At 37.8% G+C, this 25,028-nt stretch overlaps 1 protein-coding gene across 4 annotated transcripts in view; it reads right to left on the minus strand.

The window, feature by feature from the left end:
- The window catches only part of LOC144977094 (uncharacterized), a 112,364-nt gene extending 89,655 nt beyond the window's left edge, over nt 1–22,709 (minus strand). For 2 of the 4 annotated variants that reach the window (XM_078921891.1, XM_078921888.1), the window contains exons 1-2: nt 22,560–22,709; nt 3,742–5,924 (exon numbers count right to left, since the gene is read on the minus strand). In XM_078921891.1, coding sequence (XP_078778017.1) covers nt 3,742–5,847 — 2,106 coding nt within the window. In that variant the 5' untranslated portion in view covers nt 5,848–5,924; nt 22,560–22,709. Of the gene's footprint in view, nt 1–3,741; nt 5,925–8,068; nt 8,221–22,559 lie in introns of those variants that run through there. The other 2 variants (XM_078921890.1, XM_078921889.1) reach the window with 2 other exon arrangements.
- Nucleotides 22,710–25,028: the final 2,319 nt, after the last annotated feature.

Genomic DNA, 25,028 nt, shown 5'->3' on the forward strand with positions numbered 1-25,028 from the left:
GTTGTATTTTGTTGGGTTGATTTGGGGTTTTTGTTGTTTTTTTATTATATATTTTTGTTGTTTCTTGTTAGTTTGTTTGTTTATGGGTTTGGTTTTTTGTTTGTTTTGTTTTGTTGTTTTTTGTTTGTTTTTGTTTTTTTGCAGGGGGGGGGTGTTTATTGTTTTGTTTTTTGTTTGCTTTGGGATTTTTTTTAGAAAGGGGGTTTCTTGTGTGTGTGTTGTTTTTTTGTTTTTTTTTGTTTTGTTTTTTTTTTTTTTTTTTGTTTTTGTTTTTTTAATAAAAGGAAGTCGTATTTGATTCGACAGAGAATGGGAAACGAACGACATTGCAGCGGAATGTGATAGTTCACTCCAGTAGAAATAATATAATACACCAAAAACAGCGCAATGCCCCGTGGTGGAGGAGAAAAGAACTGAAGCTGGTTACTGGATCGCCCTTCTGTCATCACACCAGCTTGACAACAGTCCTGAGAGTGGGGAGAGACGATATCTTTGCTCTGTGAATTTTCGGTCAATGGTTCAGAAAAAGCTCAGCTTCCAAGCGCCGAGTTTCAAGCAAAACTCAATGGGTTTTTTTCTTACACAGTAATACATAAATAATCAACAATCGTAATATTACATCGGGATTCAAGCCTGCAGCCTTTCCATAAAACGGCAAATGATTTAACCACTAACTGGAGTTTGCGTCAATGATGTACCCTCGTAACTTGCGAATACGACGAATACGTAATTCAGTACAATCGAGAATCGAGAATAGATAATTGTGGTTTATCAGTTTCGGTAACATAATAGTGCACCATGTAGATTCATATATATTCATATAGCCATGATAACCCAAATACAATGCGCCAACGGCCGACCGGAAAAGGTGTCTCTGGGGTCGACAGTGGTCAGCGACCAGATGGATGGCAATACTGGACTGGACCGGAGAACTCTTACTCGGTGGCGTGTCCTTGATTAAAACACTACTTTAACAATGCAAGCATTACCACACAAAAGCGCCATAGTCGACAAAGCCACCATAACCACTGACAACACCGCAGCACAATACATCGGCAGCACAGAACCCCCATTCAAAACTAGATACAACAATCACAAAGCCTCCATAACACATGAAAGCAAAGCAAAAAGCACCAAATTAGCAATGCACTATTGGGAACAAATAAACACAAATAAAACACCAACAATAACCTGGGAGGTCGTCAGGCAAAGCAGTCTCTACAGATGCGGTGCTAGAAAATCCAACCTGTGCCTGACAGGGAAACTGGAAATATTATTACAGAACCACAGAAACAATAGCACGGGAATACATTTTTTCTTCGAAGATTATGCCAACTGAAGACGTGGATGAAAGCCACAGAAACATATGTCTTGGCCACATATAAGTGAGTGATACAATTTATATTTTATATTAGCTCTAACCATCATTATCGAGCACTTTCGTACCTTCGAGTACCCACCAACACTCACACACACACACACACACATATATATATATATATATATATATATAGAGAGAGAGAGAGAGAGAGAGAGAGAGAGAGAGAGAGAGGAGAGAGAGAGAGAGAGAGGAGAGAGAGAGAGAGGAGAGAGAGAGAGAGAGAGAGAGAGAGAGAGAGGAGAGAGAGAGAGAGAGAGAGAACAAAATCAAAATAGGTAACAAGAAATATTTCTGATCGATTAGCAGAACTACTATACTTCCCTTCATTGATGATGACAACAACAACATCAACAACAACAAAAAAATCCTACTTTTTCTTATTTTGACAAGAAAGCTTTGACCCCACACATTAACATACATTCAAGATGGTCCCAAAATTGTAAAATAGTATTAAACCTCGAAATAAAGTAGTCTGGATTGACTTTATTCATAACAGTATTAATGATTCCATTATTTTTGTTGTCGGCAGAGGTACATATGATATGAGCAGAAATATTCCCTTGTTGTTTACCTTGTTCTGTTTTGAAACTCAAATACATTCTTTTTCTTTTAAAAGTAAAATCAATAATACGAGGTTAGACTACTATATAATAAAAGGATTGCGAAAAGCGTTACAACTGATTAACAGCAATAATTAATTTTTACATAACATTGACAGCAATCAGAATATTCAAAATTTACTATCACCAACTGTGGAAGAAATAAAATAGGATTCAGTAGTCTGATGTCACGCCGCCAGGCAACGGCGGCCATCTTGGTTCTAAACAAAGAAAATCATTACTTTTTTTTTCTTCATGCTGGCTAGAACTTTTCATTCCCTTTTCATATGCCCTTTGATCAGAATGTGTAAAAGTCAAAACATGATCAAATTTATGTGTTGTTTTTTTTTTTTCCTCTGGAAGCGTTTTTAGGCTAGCCGGAGAAATATTTCATACGGGCGTCCGCCATTGTTCCGATAGTTTAGAGCCAGTGTTACTAAGTTACCATGCGTCATTAGGAAGGAAGTGACGTTACGACTATTGAATCCTATTGACCCCTCATTACATCCAATTTCCAGTATAACTTAATCCTATCTTCAGTAAAAATGAATTGAAAATTTGTAACATTAATTACACAAATTCCTTACTGTGTGCAACGTAACATTGTAGAGGTACATATACTTACAAGACAACATAAAATTAGGTCAAAGGGATCGAGCTAGCAAATAGGCATCTCAGCAGCATGAGGAAAGACATTTTGCACCAATCAACTTCAATGAGCACAATATCCACTAAACATGCTCAAAGCACTTTACAAACCAATCACACAAAGAGAAGTAAGAAATGCTTTTAAAAGTCTAAATAAAAACAGAGCGCCGGGCGAAGATGGGGTATGTGCTGAACTACTAAAATATGGACCACCACTATTAGATGAACATAAAGCTGACATCTTCAATCAAACGTTCAAATATCACCTACACCTGTATATTAATAACAGGGAGCTGATATCAATACAAAAGCCAGGAAAACCGAATGGATCTCCAAAGAATTTGAGACCAATTACGCTGCTTAATACAATTAGAAAATCGCTCTCCCTGATCACATTGAATAGAATTAGACTGATGAAAAGTATTTCTCATATAGTCAAAGCAGATTCAGGACGGGGAAAAGTACTGCAGATGTAGTTTGGACCCACAAATGGATTGCTGCCAAAACACTGTCAGAAAAAATAGAAATAGTTATAACTGGAATAGCTGGCACTTTTGATACCATCAATCACCAATCCTTGTTAAAGATTATGAAAGGAATAATTCTGGAAGATGAAGTTAGATTAATCCGATTCCTTAAAAGTGAAACCTGGATAATGACCAAAATAATTGGTGTCCCAGAGGATAAATCATTCCTTGGCAACATTGGTAGACCACAAGGAGACAATTTTAGCCCTGTTTTATTTATCATTTAATTATCTAGAAAATGCTTTTAAGATGTTCGTAAATATGTACATTCGCCCAATTATGCTTTGAAAACAAGTCAGAGTAAAAGACATCCAAAACGCTTTACAAAAACACCAACTGTACGTTAATACTGACAACACGGATGAAACACAACAATCAAGGAAGAAAGACGGAAGGAAAGCCATGACCATTGTAATGGCTCACTTAAACGGCTGCATGACTTATTCTATGTTAAATATATGCTATTCCAGCACCTAACCAGGAAACTTTAAAAAATAGTAAAATACTCTGTTGTTTATCAGGGATAAGCATTGAGTAAATACAATAAATCTTTTTCCACAAAAAATTATACTGAAAAAATACTTACAATGTCCTGGTCATCATTGCTGTTATCCCGAACTGTCCAGTTATACTTTCGCATTTCCATGGGCACTCCAAGACGTTCATACTCTGAATACTGGTGGGTGAGGCTAAAATGGCAGGAACCACAGGCAGCCACTCCTTCACCAGCCCACATCACAAGAGCATTGTGCGGTGCTTTATGATCCCTCAAAAATGGAAACTTCTGGACTTCTAACGTACGAATTTTTTTCCTGGTGACAGTGAGCCCACATATGAAGCAGACAAATTCACATGTGACATATTTACGAAGCCAGCGATTTTTATCAGCCTCTGCTTTGGATTCCTCAAACTCTCTCCATTGGTTTATCAGGCTATAAAAGCAGTAAGAACAAGTGATAACAGTGCCTTCCTCAGTCATAGGGTCAGAGCCAGGTGGGTGTTCTCGGTTGGTTAAGAATGGGAAGAATGGCACTGACATCTGTTGGCCCCCCATCATTTTTGCTTCAGGCTTGATAGGGTGTGAGCATAAGATTTGAGCTTTAGATACAAGAACTTTTTCACCACAGACAAAGCAAACTTTTTTTGGACGTTCACCTGCCTGAAGAAGAGGGTGAGGTACTGTGTTAGCCGTGACATTTGATGAGGAAGCCGTCTTGCATTCATTGCTCTGTTGACGCAACAACTCCACATTGGGGTGAGTGTTGGCTGCAGATGGCACAGATGCAGCTGTGGGATGATTTGGGGGCAGTGGCTGCCCTCCTCCTTGTAATGGGTTGGTATTCAGTCGACCTGAGGGCACAGGGCTTTTGCTTTCTCCTACTTCTATTTTCAGGGGCATCGTGACAGACGACTTTGGATAGGCAGCATTGTCCAATGGGTGAGACGAAGGTGTGGCTGATGATTCAGATGGATTGCTAGACGATGATGGAAGAGATGATGATGTGGGTAGGAGGGAATATCTTCTCTGAAGAAATGGTACTTTTTCCAATTCGAATCGCTGCCACTGAAGTTGTAAATTTCCAAAGCAACCAATACACACACGAACTGATCCATCTGGGTTAAGGGGTCGAGCACCTTGAGGACGACGCAATTCTCGAACAAAAGGAAAATACATGGAATGCTCATAGGTCAAATCTGGCACGGTATACAAGGGACACATTTTCAAAGAAGGCCATGATCTGCTGCACAGGTAACAGACTTCTAATACTCCAGACTGAGCATCTTTTCCAGATCCAATAACAATACTAGAATCATTACTGAAAAAGGAATCTTTAATTTTAAAGATTCGAGCAGTGTTTGGAGTTCCATTATTCTCATAGGAAAACCACTGATGACACAAAGGTGAGAAACAGTTTTCACAAACCTTACACATGCCTTGACTATTGATTGGTTGGGCACCCTTTGGTGGAGTAATTTTACCCAAGAATGGGAAAAAAGGTTCATTATCTGCACGACGACTACTGGAAATTACTTTAGCCGCAACCCCCTGCATCTCAGCACCACATGTGTAGCAAATAAAACTATATTCGTCAAGACTAGGTTTGACACGGGGAAATTTACTTACAGGGTGTTTATCTTCCTTCATTTCATCTTGGTGACCTCTTTTCTCTGGTCTCTTCGATGGACATTCTTGCTTCACAACTGGCACAGACAAATCTAAAACACCCACGTCTCCTCCATAATCTTTCAATGACTTTTTGTCTCTTTTTACTCCACTACCACTACTGTATGCATCGCTTCTGGACACTTTGTTCTCATCCGGTGAAAGTGGCACACTACAGGTATCCCCACATGATGGTTGATATTGTAGTCCCATTACCTGAGCCATGTACTCTCCCTGAAGCTTCATCTCAGCCCCAGTGAATGGGCCATCGTCCAACCTTTTTAACCAGTATAGACGTTTGATGGCTGGGGTGTTGGTTTGTTCATAAGTTTCCCACTGTTGTGTGAGAAAGGCACAGCACACGTGACAACTATCCACAATTCCATCCTGTCCAGGAATTCTACTGCCTTTTGGTGGTTCGTGATGTTCCAAGAAAGGAAAGTAAGCACCAGATTCTCGTCGCCGACTGTGAAGTGGGTATTCCCCTCCTAGACTGCCACAAACAAAACAGACTACTCTACTGGGCATGATGGCTTATCAGAGATAGATAGAAGTTTCCAAGGATGATTGCAATTCAAAACTTTTCTCAGATTCCACCACTACATCTGAAAAAAAAAAAAAATTATAATGAATGGATGAGACACACAATTCGGTGGCACTATATCCATGTTTTTGTTTTTTGTTTTTAAGGGTTTTAAGGCGCTTGCAACACATTAAGGTCATATAAGCGCCAGTAAAAAGGAAGAAAATGAGAGAGTAAAAAGTTCTAGAATTACAATTAAAGCACAAAAGAAAAGGTGAGACAAAGGGGAATTGGTTCAAATAGGGAACAGATGTAGATTCCAAAAGCACACCGTCAAAGTACTTAGTTTGAGATCACCTAAAAGTCTCATCCAGACACAAGCACAGGTCCGAACTAAGAGGAATACACTCAAATGTTTACAAATCATATAATATAATATGTAAACTATACATAATACAATGCATAACAGAGAGATGATTTACAAGGAAAAAAATATCATCTCCCAAAACTATAACTATACATTTGACTGTTTCCCTCCCAGCCAAGATATGAAGTGAATAGAAAAGTGCCAGAAGACAATAGAGAATAAAAAATTTTTTCGCGGCGGTGGTGGGGTTTGAACCTGCGACCTTATTGGTACGACAACTCCGCCTGGCAGGTGAGAGCGTGGCTCTACCGTGTGAGCTATCCACGAACACAAAAATATTCGTTTCAAACTCAAAGTCATTACTAGATCCCTCTCTCACCCACTTCTTGAGACCGCCGATTCGTTCGTACACCACCATCGCGAATAATTTTGACCAGCAGTTAAGCTTAATAGCCAATATTCTCAACACAAACATATAACATAGAAACGATTGAGACATTGAGTATGCTCCGGTGTATGGGGTGAATTTTTAATTCAGAAAAGTGAGTGGAGCAGGCACTTATGTTGGTAACAACAAGATATGAAGTGAATAGAAAAGTGCCAGAAGACAATAGAGAATAAAAAAAAAAAATCAAGAAGTGGGTGAGAGAGGGATCTAGTAATGACTTTGAGTTTGAAACGAATATTTTTGTGTTCGTGGATAGCTCACACGGTAGAGCCACGCTCTCACCTGCCAGGCGGAGTTGTCGTACCAATAAGGTCGCAGGTTCAAACCCCACCACCGCCGCGAAAAAATTTTTTATTCTCTATTGTCTTCTGGCACTTTTCTATTCACTTCATATCTTGTTGTTACCAACATAAGTGCCTGCTCCACTCACTTTTCTGAATTAAAAATTCCTCCCAGCCAAGGAACTCCGGCCAGGGTCAGGACAAAACCAAGTAATCTCATTCCAAGACAACAACAGGAAACAATTGGAAAACGGGTATGGGGGAAAGAAGACACAGCATGTACCTCCCTGCCCACTATGGGAGGTCAGGATCCCCACCCAGGACTATATCCATATGGGGAGAGGAAAAAAAAAAGGTGGATCAAAGTAGATGACAGGAGAAAGAATTGAGAGAGGGGTGGGTAGATAAAAGAAAAGATAGAGGGTTGAGACAATTCTCTCTCTCTCTCTCTCTCTCTCTCCCTCTGTGTGTGTGTGTGTGTGTCGAGTATGTGAAAGAGAGAGAGAGAGAGAGAGGGAGAGAAAGGGAGATAGATAGAGAGAGAGAGAGAGAGAGAAAGGGAGATAGATAGAGAGAGAGAGAGAGAGAGAGAGAGAGAGAGGGGGGGGAGAGAAAGGGGGAGAAGAGAGAGAGATGGGGGAGAGAAAGGGGGAGAAGAGAGAGAGAAAAAAAAAAGAGAGAGGGAGGGAGGGATAAGTGTTGAGAAGTCAAGAGTATGAATATGGAATGGTCAAAATAGGGAAATATACCTAAGTAGAGAAGAATGAAAGAACGAAAATTAGTTGATCACAATCTGACAGATTTTATCCACATGAATAATTTCCATTTGACCTGACTATGACAAAAACATTTTCAATACAACATCTAGACGGAAAATCGGTCATAGAATTAAACAAACACACATACACACACACACACACACACACACACACACACACACACACACACACACACAAAATAGACATAAAAATCATTCCTCCATTCTTAGAATTTAAATGAAACAGAACCATTTAAAATATTAACGACGATCTATAATTGAATTCCAACATCACACATGATAATCTGCCTTGTTCAACTCGAATTTCATGGATTGAATTCGTCTTGAGAAATAAATATAAGATAAATCTAACCGTAATATACCACGATCGTGAATTTAATTGATCAACACAACGATCTGCTAGCAACGAGACAATGAACTACCTCTGTAAATCATCAGGTGACAATAAAACTTCATGTATGTACCGGCAAACAAATATGATAAAAACAACCTTGAACTAGAGTACGCACAAACACAACTCTATCTCTCTCCAAACCAACCCCACCCTCTTTATTCCGCCTAATCTACATGGTTGCCCCCCCCCCCCCCTCTATTCTTCTTAACATCAAACACATTATCCCACCCCTCTCTATCTCTTTCTTCATACCCCCCCCCCCCCTCTCCATCCCTTCATATCCTTCCCAAACATCTCTCTCTCTCTCTCTCTCTCTCTCTCTCTCTCTCTCTCTCTCTCTCTCTCTCTCTCTCTCTCTCTCTCTCTCTCTCGTCAATCAAGATACCGTATTCCTAATTAATTCTACAAGTCATGGAAAATTTTCTCCCCCTTAACTTGGATTCACTTTAAATCCGATTTGAACCGGCTGACCCAGAAACCTTCCATCTCCACCGTTATCTCTACGACCAGTCTACTCCCACCAGTCCACCGACAAAAGCATGTTCAGTTTACTATAAATTGGGACCTAATCCTTGACCTAGATATAACCTACGATCACCATTCATGAATATTTTATTATATCTATTATAATAGGCTGTTGTGATTTGCCAGAGGAACAGGTAAAATCCGGATGCAGGGTTGAGAAGATAACGACGAGTGTCATACAGGTACACCCACCCACACAACCTCCCCACCACCACCCACATACACAAATTACACAGTCCACTGATAAGAGATAGAAGAAGAAGAATGCCTGGATCAAAGTTAGTCAAGGAATTAGACAACCAAGCCAGGTCAGATAAGTGATAACAGACAGACACTCATTGACATGACCCTGTGGCCCAGTGGAAAAATTTCGTAGCATAACATTGTGCCATGACGTGTTGAATTATCAATTTTATGTTTATATTGTTTCGACAACTAAATAAGCAGGGGGGGGGGGGAGAGAGCAGGCATTAGTAATATGAATTAGCAATAGACCTTTGGGTCTTTCAGTAGCTCAATTGATAGTCGGGCCTGCTGGATGTGGTGGAAAATAATTGTTTTATCGTGGCTAACAGATTAGTAAGCAATGGTAAGCAATGTCACTGTCCATATAACATCACCAAAACTTGAATGAACTCCAACTCCAAGCTCATGGACCTTTTGACTCTTTAGGATTTATTTTCAGAAGTTTAACGACTCATGAAGGCTGTTTCAACATTGCTAAAAGGAAATCAGTACATATATATATATATATATATATATATATATATATATAATATATATATAATATATATTATATCTATCAGTATTATACTCGTGTGATCTCTCAAACGGCACCAAAGTCTCATTTCAATACTTGAATGGGATCCCTACCACTGAGATGTAACATTCTGTAGAAAGAAAAATATAATAATCACAGAGAAACACGCGCACACCCCATTATTTAATGGAAAGGGACACCAGTTAATGACTAGACAAAACTAGTGTCTCATTCCCAGACAAGGACAGAAAATCACAGAAAGGAACACTATGTGACTAGAATGGATAGAAGAGTATGGTAGAATTGGAATCAACAAGTGCAAAAGCGGTAACTTTTTACTTTTTTTCTTTTCTGATTAACACCCCCCCCCCCCCCCACCCACCCAAAAAAAAAGAAAGAAAGAAAGAAAGTTTGTTTGTTTTCAAGAATTTTACGGCACTTGCAACACATTAAGGTCATATCAGCGCCAGTAAAAAGGAAGAAAATGGGATAGTAAAAAGTTCTAGAATTCTAGAATTACAATTAAAGCACCCAAGAAAAGGTAAGACAAAGGGGAATTGGTTCAAATAAGAAACAGGTGTAGATTCCAAGAGCACACTATCAAAGTACTTAGTTTGAGATCACTAAAAGAGTCATCCAGACACAAGCACAGGTCCCCACTAAGAGTTTGTTTTTGTTTTTAAGGGTTTTACGGCGCTTGCAACACATTTAGGTTATATCAGCGCCAGTAAAAAGGAAGAAAATGGGATAGTAAAAAGTTCTAGAATTACAATTAAAGCACCCAAGAAAAAGTAAGACAAAGGGGAATTGAGAACAAATAGGGATCAGATGTAGATTCCAAGAGCATACCACCAATGTACTTAGTTTGAAATCACCTACAAGTCTCATCCAGACACAAGCACAAAATCCAACAAAGAGGAACACACTCAAATGCTTACATTATACATTCAAAATAAAAATAATAATACATAACAGAGAGATGATTTACAAGGAAAAAAATATCATCTCCCAAAACAATAACTATGCATTTGACTGTTTCCCTCCCAGCTAGGATTCCGGCCAGTGCCAGGACAAAACCAAGTAATCTCATTCCGAGACAAAGACAGAAAGCATGTTGGATAACAGATATAAGAGGATAGAAGACACAGTATGTACCTCCCTGCCCGCTATGGGAGGTCAGGATCCCCACCCAGCCCCACTAAGAGGAATACACTCAAATGTTTTACAAATCGTATATCATATAAAGAAAACATAATACAATGCATAACAGAGAGATGATTTACAATGAAAAAAATATCATCTCCCAAAACTAACTTTACATTTGACTGTTTCCCTCTCAGCTAGAGTATCCGGCCAGGGCCAGAACAAAACCAAGTAATCTCATTCCAAGACAAAGACAGAGAGTAAGTGCCTCCTGCCCACTATGGGAGGCCAAGAACCCCAACCAGAAAGAAAGAAAGAAAAAGAAAAAAACAACCCAAAATACAAAGAATAGTTTCAATGTTTTACTCGCCTTATAATGGTGAAAACATCTGGGCGAATAAAAAGGAGGGGTCTTTGTTTATCAGAAATATAATCTTATGGAATAATTTGTATATACGCAGTAACGTGTTTGAAAGCAAATGCAACTTTATCTAAGGAGAAAGATACATTGGCCCTTGACAGTGTCAACATTTCATGTTGACAATCAAATCAAATCTTGAAGGTTATCGAAAGTGTGATGAGTGTCAATTGGCAAAAATGTGGAGATAAATCAGAGGAAAATTTTTTGAGATAGAGATAGAGATAGAGATAGAGAGATAGATAGAGAGAGAGAGAAAGAGAGAGAGAGAGTATGACAAAGAACCTGTGGGGATTTGGAGAGAAATGTATTTTAATATCAATTTTTAAAAATATTTTCATCCATATTAATTCTATTTATAGCACCTCGAACAAGTAAACAATCGCAAATTAGTTATCTCGGAAATGCTGACAAATCATTGAATCATAAATCATCATTACTATATTGATAATGAGCACAATAACAACTTGATTTAACATGAAGTTTTTAAAAAGTTGATAATATTGATTACAGAAATCATAGAAAACATGTGCAACGTATATTCCTTTGCAATAGTAATTTAACAGTAAGACTTTTTCAAATTTTAAAATATATATTCGAAAATTTCTGAAGTTTAGCTTTTTTATAAATGCTGTCATAAAAAGAAGAAACTTGAAGCATTCTCAAACGATAATGAGAGAGCTCAGTATGAGGATACAAGAATTAACATTTCCAACATTATTACCTCCAGTGATAATTTTGAGGCATTGAGTGTTCAAAACATACCTCTGACAATCACCTAATCACCAAATTCATCAAACACTCATCACTGTAAAAAGTTTTGAGAGTTAACAAGTTAACTGGACCTATAACAAAGAAAGTATTGGACTGCAACCCTCAGGGCAGAAGATCAAGGGGAAGGCCACAGGGAACATGGAGAAGAATTTAAAAAGCTGATATACAGAGAAGTGATATATTCTGACCAGGGTGAAAAAGGCAATGATGATGATGATGAAATTAGTGGACACATGAAACAAAACAATATCAAAGAAAAAAAATAATCCTTAAACAAAATTCAGATTTGTTTGCTGTACAAGAAATGTCATTAATTCCTCTGATGCTGATTTTGAAAACTATTGGTAAAACTACAAAAAGGAAACAAAATGAAATTTCGAAAATGTGTCTATACCATTATTTTCAGTATAGCATTTTTCCTCTTCGGACTTTGTCCGGGAAAGTGGGAATGTGGATGTGTTGCTAGGTCCAGACCACAGTGGATGAACAGTGATGTGACTGCTAAAATTCAGAAAAAGAAGCACACTTATCAAAAGTATATGCAGTCAAGAGATGGCAAGGACTACCTGCTATACACTAGTGCTAGGAACCAGGCTAAAAGTGCTTGTAGGTCCGCAGTAAAGAATATTGCTCAGAATGCAAAGAAAAACCCCAAGGCATTTTTTGCTTACGCCAGGACAAAAACTAGAACACAAGAGGGAGTGGCTGACTTAAAGGATGGAGAAAGAAAAGTGTCATCTGATAAAGGAAAGGCAACGTACTAAACTCCTTTTTCAGTAGTGTTTTCACAAATGAGGACCTTAGTGATGTACCAGAATGTGAGATGAAAGACACTGGCACTAAACTGGAGAGTATAGCTATAGACAGTGAAGATGTTCGAAAGCGACTTCTTTCCTTGAATCCAAACAAGTCGCCAGGTCCGGATGGTTTCCACCCTAGGGTACTAAAGGAACTAGCTGTTCAGCTTGCTGGCCCTCTGGCTCTCGTGTTTGAGAAATCATTGAGGGAAGGTGTTCTTCCTTCAGACTGGAAAGAAGCGCAGGTCACACCCCTGTTTAAGAAAGGAGAAAAGAGTTCACCAGGAAATTATCGGCCTGTCAGCCTTACAAGTGTGATATGCAAAGTTATGGAAGGAATTGTTAGAGACAGTCTGATTGACCATCTGACCTCAAATGAACTGTTATCAGGTTGCCAACATGGCTTTGTGTCTGGGCGTTCATGTGTAACCAACTTGTTAGCTACCCTAGAAGACTGGACATCTCTATTAGACAGTGGGTCTTCCGTAGACGCCATTTACCTAGATTTTTCAAAGGCATTTGACTCTGTCCCGCATGAGCGCCTAAAGGTCAAACTGAGGGCACTTGGAGTTCAAGGTGAAGTACTTGCATGGATTGTTAATTTTCTTACGGGCAGGCATCAACGAGTTTGTGTTAACGGACAGTTGTCTGATTGGGCGTGTGTAAGGAGTGGGGTGCCACAAGGCAGTGTGCTTGGACCATCACTTTTCGTAGCATTCATCAATGATTTACCAGGCTTGTGTTCTATGTATGCAGATGATACGAAAGTGTATGGTGAGGCTGACAGTGAGGTTGATATAAAGAGACTTCAGAGTGATCTTGATAGTTTGGTCGATTGGGCTGATACTTGACAGCTAAAGTTTAATGCCGACAAATGCAAAGTGCTCTATTTAGGCAACAAAAACCAGAAAGCAACCTACAAAATGAGAAAACTGGGAGTTCATATGGACCCAGAGCTCAAGTTTTCACAGCATTTGGAAAGGCAGGTCAACAAAGCTAACAGAATGCTTGGACTGATAAGGAGATCTTTTGACTATCTTGACTGTGACACTATGAAGTTAATGTTTGCAGTTTTGGTCCGACCACATTTGGAGTTCGGAAACTGTGTATGGGCACCTTATCTTGAAAAGGATAAGAAGCTTATAGAGAGTGTGCTTAGGCGAGCAACAAAGGTCATTGGTGGACTCAAGGACTTGAGTTATGAACAGCGCCTGAAAAGAGTAGGACTGCCAAGTATGGTCTACCGGCGTTTGAGAGGTGATATGATTGAGACCTATAAGTTCACACATTGCTTGTACGCGACTCAGGATAGGCTGTTCACAGTAGACAAAAAATCAGTCACCAGGGGCCACTCATATAAACTTCTGAAACCCAGAGTTAAAACCACCCTTCGACAGAACTTTTTTACACAGAGAGTAATTGAACGTTGGAACGCATTGCCAGCAAATGTCGTTGAAGCGCCGAGTGTCAACTCTTTCAAGAATAGATTAGATGCTGTGATGGAAAGTTATGTGCATAGTGTAGAGCAGACTGTAGTAGTGATGATGAGAGGGTGATGGTTGTATTAATAGCAAAGTGGTGTTTGTAGTAGTAGTGTTAGAGATGATGATGTGGTGCTGGTGGTGGTTGTAGTAGTAGTAGTAGCAGTAGTGGTGGTGGTAGTAATGCTGATGGTGGTGGTAGTAGTAGTAGTAGTAGTAGTAGTAGTAGTAGTAGTAGTAGTAGTAGTAGTAGTAGTAGTAGTAGTAGTAGTAGTAGTAGTGGTAGAAGTAATTATGATGTGTTGGTGATGGTTCTAGTAATATTGGTAATGTTGTGGTGATGGTGGTTGTAGTGGAGGCGAAGATGATGTGGTTGTAGTGGTATTGATACTGATGAGTGTGTGTTATCTGTAGTAGTGATGATTATGTGGTGGTTGTGGTTGTAGTAATGATGATGTGCGGGTGGAGGTTGTAGTAATATTGCTAGTGATGATTATGTGATGGTTGTGGTTGTAGTAGTATTGGTAGTGATGTTGTGGTGGTTGTAAAAGTAGTGGTGATTGTGGTTGTAGTAGTAGTCATAGTGATGTGGTGGTGATGATTGTGGTGGTAGTGGCGGTTGTAGAAGTAATGGTTGTGATGATGATGTAGTGGTTGTGGTAACAGAAGTGGTAGTGATAATGATGATGTGGTAGTGGGGGTAGATAAAGTAGTAGCGGTAGTAAAGGGATTGTAGTTGTGGTTGTGTGATGTTGATCTGATGATGGTTGCAGCAATAGTGGCAGTGATGCTGATGTGGTGATGGAATAGTATTGATGGCAGACCTGCCAACCTTCCTAGAATGAAAAGTGTATTCTATGATCCTAATAAGTGTACTTTTTAGCAAAAAAGTGTATTTTGTCCACATGTGTGGAAAATAAAAGTGCGCAAAATACAAAAAGTTATATAAAAGCTAAAATCAAACCCAAATCAAAAATAAATTTTAGTAATTATAAAGGGAAATAATCCATTTATGTTTAAGCTTATCAGCAATACAGTTATTAATTGAAAGCTTCATTGCCAAAGATGTTAGTTAAATTTAATTTTCACTTAAAATTTTCTATTTAACAAGTGGTAAAAACTTAAATGTGGCCTGATGCCATTTAAAGTATAAAATAAGCTTAAATAATAATAATAATAATAATAATAATAATAATAATAATAATAATAATAATAATAATAATAATAATAATAATAATGCTGAAAACTTATATAGCGCTATAACTCCGAGACACCAGACTCTAAGCGCTTAAATTACAAATTACTTTGGCTGAAACATACTCATTCACACACACAAGCACACACACACACACACATACACACACACAACACAACACACAACACAAACCAAACCTATCTTGCTTCTCATACCATCTACTAAAATCGAAACAAATATGTTTTAAGCGAACGTTTAAAAATAGACAAAGATTCTTTTTCACGAATGCTCTGCGGTAAGGCGTTCCAAATAGAGGGTCCGAAATGAGAAAAGGATCTCATTCCAGCATTTTTCCGAATTCGAGGGACAACTAGTTTTGTGGAATCACTGGCCGAACGTAAGGGGCGGGGTTTTGAATATCTTTCAATTAGTTCTGAAAGGTAGGAAGGGGCAGTACCTTCAAGACAACGATACACTAAAACACAAGCTTTGAATTTAATTCTTTTCTCAACAGGCAGCCAATGCAGGTCATGAAGTAGAGGTCCGGCAGAGTCGCACCTACGCTTCATAAATACTAGTCTGGCAGCGCTGTTTTGGACAATCTGAAGACGTTTCAGATTGTATTGCGAAACGCCAAACAACAGAGCATTACAATAATCCAATTTCGATAGTACGAGGGACACAACCAGGTGCTTGGTCACATCCTCAGATATGAACCGTCTAATGGAAGCAATCTTTTTTAGTTGGAAAAAGAGAGATCTAACCAAATTATTAACCTGATGCTCCATCGACAGTCCAGAGTCTAAGAATGTGCCAAGGTTTTTCACTTTGTCAACAATTTGAATAGAGGCATCCCCCAACTTCAAATCTGTTTCACTTTTCCACTTCCTGTTCCCCACATACAGCACCTCCGTCTTATCATCATTCAGTTTCAGTCTGTTCTCATTCATCCATTTCTTAACACTTTGGATACAATTTTTACTATTGGCTGATACTTCTTGTAAATTTCTCATATTGGAAACGCAGTACAATTGCGTATCATCAGCGTATTGATGGTAAGACAGACCAAAACTTCTGATGATTTTAGACAGAGGGCCAACGTACAAAACAAAAAGAACGGGTCCAAGTACTGAACCCTGGGGAACCCCACAATCAAGAAAGATTTCCTCCGATCTATATTCATCCACCGTAATAATCTGTTTACGATTAAACAAATATGACCTAAACCAATCAAGCGCTGCACCAGACACGCCATAAGTAATTTCAAGACGTTTGAGAAGAAGATTGTGATCAATAGTATCAAAAGCAGACGATAGGTCAAGCAAATTCAGCAAAGAACATGAACCATTGTCTATAACAGAGAGGAGATCATTAACAACCCTAACAAGTGCGGTTTCCGTCGAATGATGTTGCCTATAAGCAGACTGAAATTTTTCTTCAAGACAATTATTTTTAAGATGAGACAGTAATTGTTTCAAAACAAGCTTTTCTAAGATCTTAGAGAGAAAAGGAAGATTAGAGACAGGGCGATAGTTTTTTAAGTTCTCTTTATCGAGATCAGGTTTTTTCAAAAGGGGTATAATTATTATAATAATAATAATAAAAATAATGCACATTTATATTGCACAACCTATCCCCCTGGTTGGAGGCTCTGGGCGCATTACAAATAAAATTGTCATATCGATAGAGATAAATACACACTAACAGCCACCCTCTCCCTCAAACATACCAATACCACACACACTCATCCAGACGTACCACATAAACACACTTGCAACACAACACATTCATGACAGGTACGCAAGAAGCATTTACAGCTGACCACAAACCATAGGCTTTTTGAAAAATGTATGTTTTTAACCGATTTTTTAAAATGTTCAGTGATGGGGATCTTCTTAATGGAGCAGGGAGTTCATTCCAAGGAAGAAAGGCAAAATGGTAGAAAGATCTTTCTCCAGCCTTTAATTTGGTCCTGAGTATTTCAAGAAGATCGTTTGATGCCGACCGCAGTGTCCGAGGTGGTTTATAAATGCATAATTCTATGCAAATCCTCAAAAAGGTATGAGAGAAATATTGGTGAAAACTGGCAACCTATAACTAACTGGAATAATAACAATAGTACTAACTGCAATGCATCATTCAGAAACACGGTCAACAATTGATGTATGACATGTTGTCATTTTCAACATCATTCATGCTTGAGTAAAAAAAAAATCAAAATATTACAACAACAAAAATCGTACTAGAGAATCGTATCCACGTATTTGAGTCCAAAAATCGTACTAAAATATGATTAATTGTACCGGTTGGCAGGTCTGTGATGGTGATATAGTAGTATGGTAGTTGTAGTGGTAGTATCGATGATGTGGTGACGGTGGTTGTAGTAATGTGGTAGTGAGGATGATGTGGTGGTTGTAGTAGTAGTGGCAGTGATGAAGGTGTGGTGGTCAGGGGTGAGAATGACTGGTCACAAAATCAAGACCATCTATGTGACGGTAACCTATAAATTTGAATGATGATGTGGTGGTGTTTGTAGTTGTGGTGGTCTTAGGGATGATGGAGTGGTGGTGGTTATAATACTTGTGGCAGGGATTGTAGTAGTAGTTGTGGTGGAAGGGATGATGGTGTGGTGGTGGTTGTGGGGGGAATAATCTTGGTACAATATGACCTCACTGGAATTTGATGGAAGTTACTCGTAGCCTGGAATTTTTTGCTCCAGACCGGATTTTTTTTCCAGTAAAACCAGAGTTTTGGCATCACTGTAATATATCTTCATCCATACGCAGATAGTTTCTGTAATCAGATATATAATCAGTGTGATCCTTCAACAAGTTTGTATGAGTGTGTATCTGTCTCGGAAGTAGCCATTGATTACACAACATTTATGGTTTAGGTCTCGGCTTTTTCTTTCCTTTTTTTGTTTTAAAGACATAATGAAAATCGCCAAGCTTGAGACAGCAGCATCTACCCTACTAGGCAGAGCCATACTAAATGAATAGAGATAGCCTGTGTCAACCCTGTGTTGCGGGCGGGCACTTGTTTGGCAGGCAGCCTCGAGGTTAGGACTTAAAGCCAAGCCTCAAGGGAAACCTACATGATTACTTATTTATTGTCTGATTAAACTTAATCCATTCACTTTTGCTTTTAAAATATTCAACTGGCAACTTGCTGATTGCACAGGCAGATGGAGTTTGAGTCTGAATAACCATGGGAGATTATTCAGAATAGAGTCTGAATAACCGCAGTCTTTAATAAATGTTAAAACACAAGTATTATACTATTAACCACAAGATAAAATGGTCATGTGTTTAGCTTTGCAACACTTTAAAAACATCTGGCTATGGTCTTTGTACTTTCATAAAAACATGGTCCCTACCAAGCGGAGTAATTTTACAAATGTTATGTTTGTAAAGAGGTTGATAAATTGGATTCTTTGCAGTTTTTATTTCTTCTTTCTGAGACACAAGGAATGTTTTAAGTTTTTAAGGGGGTTGAGGTGAACTACCACACCTGAATCATATTTTCACCATGATTGACAGGTCTCAAACTATGACACTTGGGATCTTCAAAAATACAGTGGAACCTCCCGATTACGACACCTCCGAATAACGACAACCTCCTGATAACGACATTGACCCGTGGTCCCGATTTTTTTTCTATTTAAGATCAGTAAAAATAACCTCCAAATAATGACGCACTTTTTGATAAAACCTCCGAATAACGACATCATTTTGGCGATTTTCGGCAGTTTTCGTAGATATCTGATACTAAAAATACCGAGTATGAGTACTCAAAAGTTTATAAAAACGATTCCTGCTTGAACCAATGAGAACGCAGCTTTTTTGACGAATCTTGGCTGATATGCATTAATAAAAACCAAGGTATAAATGTAAGTGTAAGCAAGTAAACACAAAATCTTGGAGAATGTGATATTATGTGGTGATAGAAGTAGTAGTAGTAGTAGTAGTAGTAGTAGTAGTAGTAGTAGTAGTAGTAGAAGTAGTAGTAGTAGTAGTAGTAAAAGTAGTAGTAGTAGTAATAATAATAATAATAATAATAATAATAATAATAATAATAATTATAATAATAATAATAATAATAATAATATATATAGTAGTAGTAGTAGTAGTAGTAGTTGTATAGTGTTTTTGTGGGAGGAGGAGGAGGAATTTTGTTTGTTTTAAAGGGCTTTACAGCGCCTGTGACACATCTATGTCATATTAGCGCCAGTAAAAAGGAAGAAAAGTGGATAGTAAAAAACATTCTATATTTACAATTGAAATGACATAAGAAAAAGTAAGACAAAGGGGAATGGTTTAAATAGGGAACAGATGTATATTCCAGGAGCACACTATCAGTGTACTCAGTTCAGATCACCTAAAAGTCTCATCCAGACACACGCACAAGAACCCTCTAAGAGGAATACACTACAATGTTTTGTTTGTTTTGTCAATGTTAATAAAACCTGGTCCCGCGGGCCTTACCACGCCCACTTTGTCCGTCATCTTGGAAACCTCTAAATAACGACACCTCCGGATAACGACATAAAAACTCGGTCCCGTGGCATGTCGTTATCGGGAGGTTCCACTGTATGGGATCATCCAACGTAATAATAATACTAATAATAATAAGAAGAAGAATAATAAGAATAATAATAATAATAATAATAATAATAATAATAATAATAATAATAATAATACTAATAATAATAATAATAATAATAATAGTGTAATATATTTATATAGCGCCTGTCCCATATAATGTAGCCCGAGGTGCACAATATACATGGCATCAATACACATCAATATACATTATGAAAAAATTTACTCTCTCATATTATCAACAACATACAAAAATATTTAAAAATATAAATTAAGGTATACAAATTCTATGTGGTGCCCTACAAAATGATGTAATTAAACCGATGGTAAATTACGAAGATTGATTAAATTTGTTTTTCTTTTACAAATCATCTAAATATAACCTCCAAAAGATGAATATTTTCTTTTCTTTTAAAAACTGCTCCAGAATCAGTAATGCTAAAACACAGATTAAATGGAAGAGAATTCCACACTATTGGAGCTGCACAATGTAAGGGTCTGTCTTTTAATTTTGTGTTCCCCCTATTAGTGGTGCACAGAAGATGCTGATCACGCAATCTTAAAATTCGAGATGGATATAATAACAAAAAGGTGAGAGCAATCGTTTTTAGAGTTGAAGCAAAGCATTGCAATTTTATAATCAATTCTAGCTTTAATATGCAAACAGTGAAGTTCACAAAACATTGTAGCGATGTGTTCTCTATTCTTCTCTAAAATAATTTGTGCGGCTTGGTTTTGTAAAAGCTGTAATTTTCTTTTAAGATTATCAGGCAGATAAAAAAGTTATGAATTACAATAGTCAAGCCTAGAAAAAATAAAAGACGACACTAATGTTTGAATGGTACAGGTAATAATCTTATGAAATCAGGTGAAGACCCCCCTCCCCCCTAAATTCGTTTTAGAGAGCGTAATTCGACAACTGAAACTCTGGTGTACATTACACCAGATAACTCGACACCCGAAACTTAGGTGTCTATTATTATCATCAGATAATTCGGCACCCTGAAGAGTTGAATTTTTATTTTAGTTTGTTGTTGTTTTCTATTACTATTATTTTTGTCTATTCAAAAACACAGACTCGCAATTTCTATCACTCTCAATTTGTCACATAAACTGTCATGAACAAATCTTTCCTCCTCCCCCCCCCCCCCCCCCCCCCACCCCTCCCTCCACCAAACTCAAACACATAAACCTACACTCCTCTGCCCTCTCTCTCTCTCTCTTAAAAACTTAGACAAATCCATCACGCTTGCACATCTAAATTTATGCATAGAATTAATATAATATAAACCTCATTTCTTGAAATTTTTCATCTCTCTGCACACTGACCTACCCCAAACATTTCCCTGTGTCTTATTAGCAGGTCTCATAACCTTACATAATTATGGGATTCTTTCAAGCATTGTTGTAATTGTAAGGGGAAAATTTTGCTTTGGATTAAAAATATTTCCATAACAACAATGAGCTCATAACGTCAACCCTACAAATAAGTATGTAGTATCGCACCTTGCTCTAGGCACATCAGGTTTTCGTTTCATTCAGAGTCTGAATCAGACTCCATCCAACAAGGAGCGCACGCTGCATTCTGTTTATTTGTTTCGACAATTCTTTACTTTGTTTTGCGGATGAAGGGTTTACCTTCGAATTGTTCAATGTTTGCATCGTTTCATCCTAAACATTTTGATTAGTCCCTGCCTTCAGATAACCATTTAGCCCTACCACCATGCTGATACTGATAAATTCACATAACGGAAGTTGTTGAGGGTAGCAAATTCTCAATATATGCGTATGTGCGACCCAGGTGTCGAATAATTTAGTGACAAAATACACCTGAGTTTCGGGTGTCGAATAACACTCCCGTTTGTTTTATGTTATGTTACGGTATACCTCTGCACAGCCTCCCCTCTAATTCTAAAAACATTGCCAAATAAAGAAAGGACATTTTTACTTGTAAAGTATACTTAAGCTTAAGGGAAGACTTCCGTAGATTCACCATAGCCACAGCCCTTTTCTAATAGATATTCCTTATTCTTTTAGCCACTCATTATGGACTTTCAATTAGTTGCAATGTCCAATAAATATTACTATTTAAGAAGACAAGTTTCATTTTTATATGTAGATATTGTGATTTTTCTAATTTCAAAAACAAGTTGCTAAGTCGGTTGTCTCCGGCCGATGCCATTATAACTTACTGTGTATCCCATCAGTTTCGATATTGCAAGTGATGGCAAACATGTTTTTCATCAGGTTATTATAATTCAAACAATTAGGGCTAGGGTTGAGCTGAAAATCATTTTAGGCATGTTGTGAAATTACAGAAGTCCTTCCATTGGTCCTTTTTTGGCAACATTTAAAAAAAATCTGGCTGATATTCTATTTATTTTTATTTTTTTTTGGCATTAACATTCATTTGGTTGTTTTTTCCGCAAGTTCCTACTGTTATTAAGCCTTTTTAAACTTTTAATTTAATTTTAATTAAGCGCTTATAGTTTGTTGTTTAATTTTATCTATTATTTTTTCATTATTAATTATTATTATATCATTTATAAATAATAGGTCCATCCACTAGATTAAATACGTAAAATTAATAGCAATAACAAAAACAAGTTCTTTGTTATGTTGTGGCTCACCACAACTCACAATTATTTTTCCAATTTATTTTTTTGTCTCGCCATAAAATTATAAGCAGGATGCACCTAATTTATGATTAAGAACACCACAAAAGCACATTAAATATATTCAAACTTTTCAATACCTTTCCCACTTGTGCGATAACCTCACGTCAGGTTTTATCACTTCTTATTGATATCTATTGACTCAAAACATTGCAGACAATGATCAATTCGATAACGATAATAATTCCGCCATCTTAGAGGTTTACTTTCCTCCCAGCGACCTCTTGTCTGACCCGGAAGTATCACGTTTGCAACTCGCAGGCTTTGTCAAGGTAAGATTTTACCTGTCTCTCCCGGTCTCTGATTGTGTTGAGGACAGTGTGCGGGTCACGCGTACGTTTTACCTGCCATTTAATTCTATCTCCAGAATGTTAAAGCCAGTTTTGTTGCGGAGTTTTTTCTTTCCTTTTTTTTTTCTCTAGTGCTGAATAAAATTGGGGCAGGTTTCCTTAGATGATTAATTCAATGCAAAAATAATAAAAATGATCTGATGACTGATGAGGGAAATAATAGTATTTCCTATAGATAAGCCCGTTTCGGAAATATTCTATATTTTAGCTAATGATAATGACGGGAGTTCTGATAACTCACTTGGTAGAACGCTCTGTCAGCAAGCTACACGACCGTTTGATTACGAAACAGGTAATTTCATTTCAGTGTCAGTAAAGAGGAAGATGTTAAAGCTGCCACAGATGTATCGACTTATTGGCCGGGGTAACCACCGTATGTCGAAAAGGAGTAAATATGTGTGGCGAAAATCACCACCGTTTCTAACCAGTCGACCGCGGCCGGCCGATTTTCTGACTCTTCATAATTTTTCATCCTCTAAAGTGGTCTTTCTTCTTTTCTTTTTTTTTTTTTTTTTTCGATTTTCGCTGTTTTGACTTCAGATTCTTGCCCAATTTACAATAGGTTTGATACCAAATACCATATGTTAACTTTTAAAATTAAGGAAATTAGAAATTATGTTTTATTATAGTATTTATTTTATTTTCATTCTGAATTTTAGAGGGGGTGATGTGGTGGGGAAAAAATCTTTTTTTTTTCGGATTAAAAAAAAAAGTCAAAATCTTAATCAGTAGAAAATTTACTATATATAAGAGACCGACGACGTGCACATATATACATGCCTGACATCCGAACCCGCTTATGGGTCTAGTTTGACATTGTTGTAATGGACAATATTTAGCGTCATTTTTTTTTTTTAGATTTCCATTACAGCAATTAGCCCATAAGGAATTAGGTTATCAGACCGGCAAATATGTGCACGTCGTATGATACTAATAACAATGTCTCTGCACGAAAAATTATTTTGATTGGAAATATTTTCATTTTAACAGTTTGGTGGTCTGTGTAATTTGATAAGATGGTAGAAAAAGAATCCACATTGTGCCTTTATATATTCTTTATAATTGTAGTCAAACGACTTCGGGGTCAAATATTCAATAAATTTTCTATCAACCACCTGATCGGCGGCTAAATAAATTGGAATTAAATGTCACATTTAACTAAACATTGTCGATTGTCGAAACAGGATTCGAACCAATGACCCTAAGATACTATGGTGATGTGACTATGCTAATGTTAAGGTATCAAGGTTTCGTTTGAAATGGCGGTGTTTTGTGAGTGGGGTAGGGGAGATGGGGGCGGCCAATGATTCTCATTTTAATTGCCTGTATCCCCTTCGAATGTGATGATGATGACGACGACGACGATGATGATGATGACGACTACGGCGATGATGATGAGGCGAGATGGTCTAGTGGATTAAGTACCCTATTGCACTGCCACTCAGGAGGCTTGGGCTGTCGACAGATCTTTTTCCTTGACTAAGGAACCCCCCCCCCCCTTCCCCCCCCCTATTGTTCACTTTGCGGCGCTGCATTGCGCTGACACCTGGGTTATCTAGGTCTAACGAAATTAAAACATAATTTTGTTAAGATATGATAATTTTTCATTTGATTAAAAATTTTTAATAATAAAATAAAATTCCCTTTATTCATTCCAATGGGAAAGACAACAACGACACATGCCTTGGTGCTTATTCCAAAGGACCGTGTAATGAAAATGGCCAGTATATTATTGATTTTTGCTGCGAACATAAATTATTCATATGTAATAGTGCCTTTAAACACCGTTCCAGCCATACTACTACATGGCAAGGAACGTGGAAAAATTCTGATGATAATATTATCAATACTTACAATCAGACAGTGGCGTAGGGCCTTAAAGGCTATTAAGGCTAAGCCACAGGTCGTCATTGTCTTGAATATTTGTAAGAATTTAACAATAAAAAGTCACACTTTTAATTTTCTGTTTCACAAACAATAAAATTCATTGTTGACCTGGTGTTGAAAAACCCTTACAGAGCCTCAAAACTTAAACCAATCACACCGCTTTGAATTTACTACAGCTCGAGTCGTACTCGTGCCCCTGACCAATCAGTACAGCGTGTGGCTTTAAAGGTTGAGAAGGCTTCCAGCCATATTCCCACGGTACAAACAGGCGATGCATTTCACGTTTGCCGTGTGCTATGACTGTGGGCATCA

Source organism: Berghia stephanieae, chromosome 7 (genome assembly GCF_034508935.2).
Source record: "Berghia stephanieae isolate SIO BIC M18660-M18661 chromosome 7, UCSD_Bste_1.3, whole genome shotgun sequence".
NCBI classification, from domain to species: domain Eukaryota; kingdom Metazoa; phylum Mollusca; class Gastropoda; order Nudibranchia; family Aeolidiidae; genus Berghia; species Berghia stephanieae.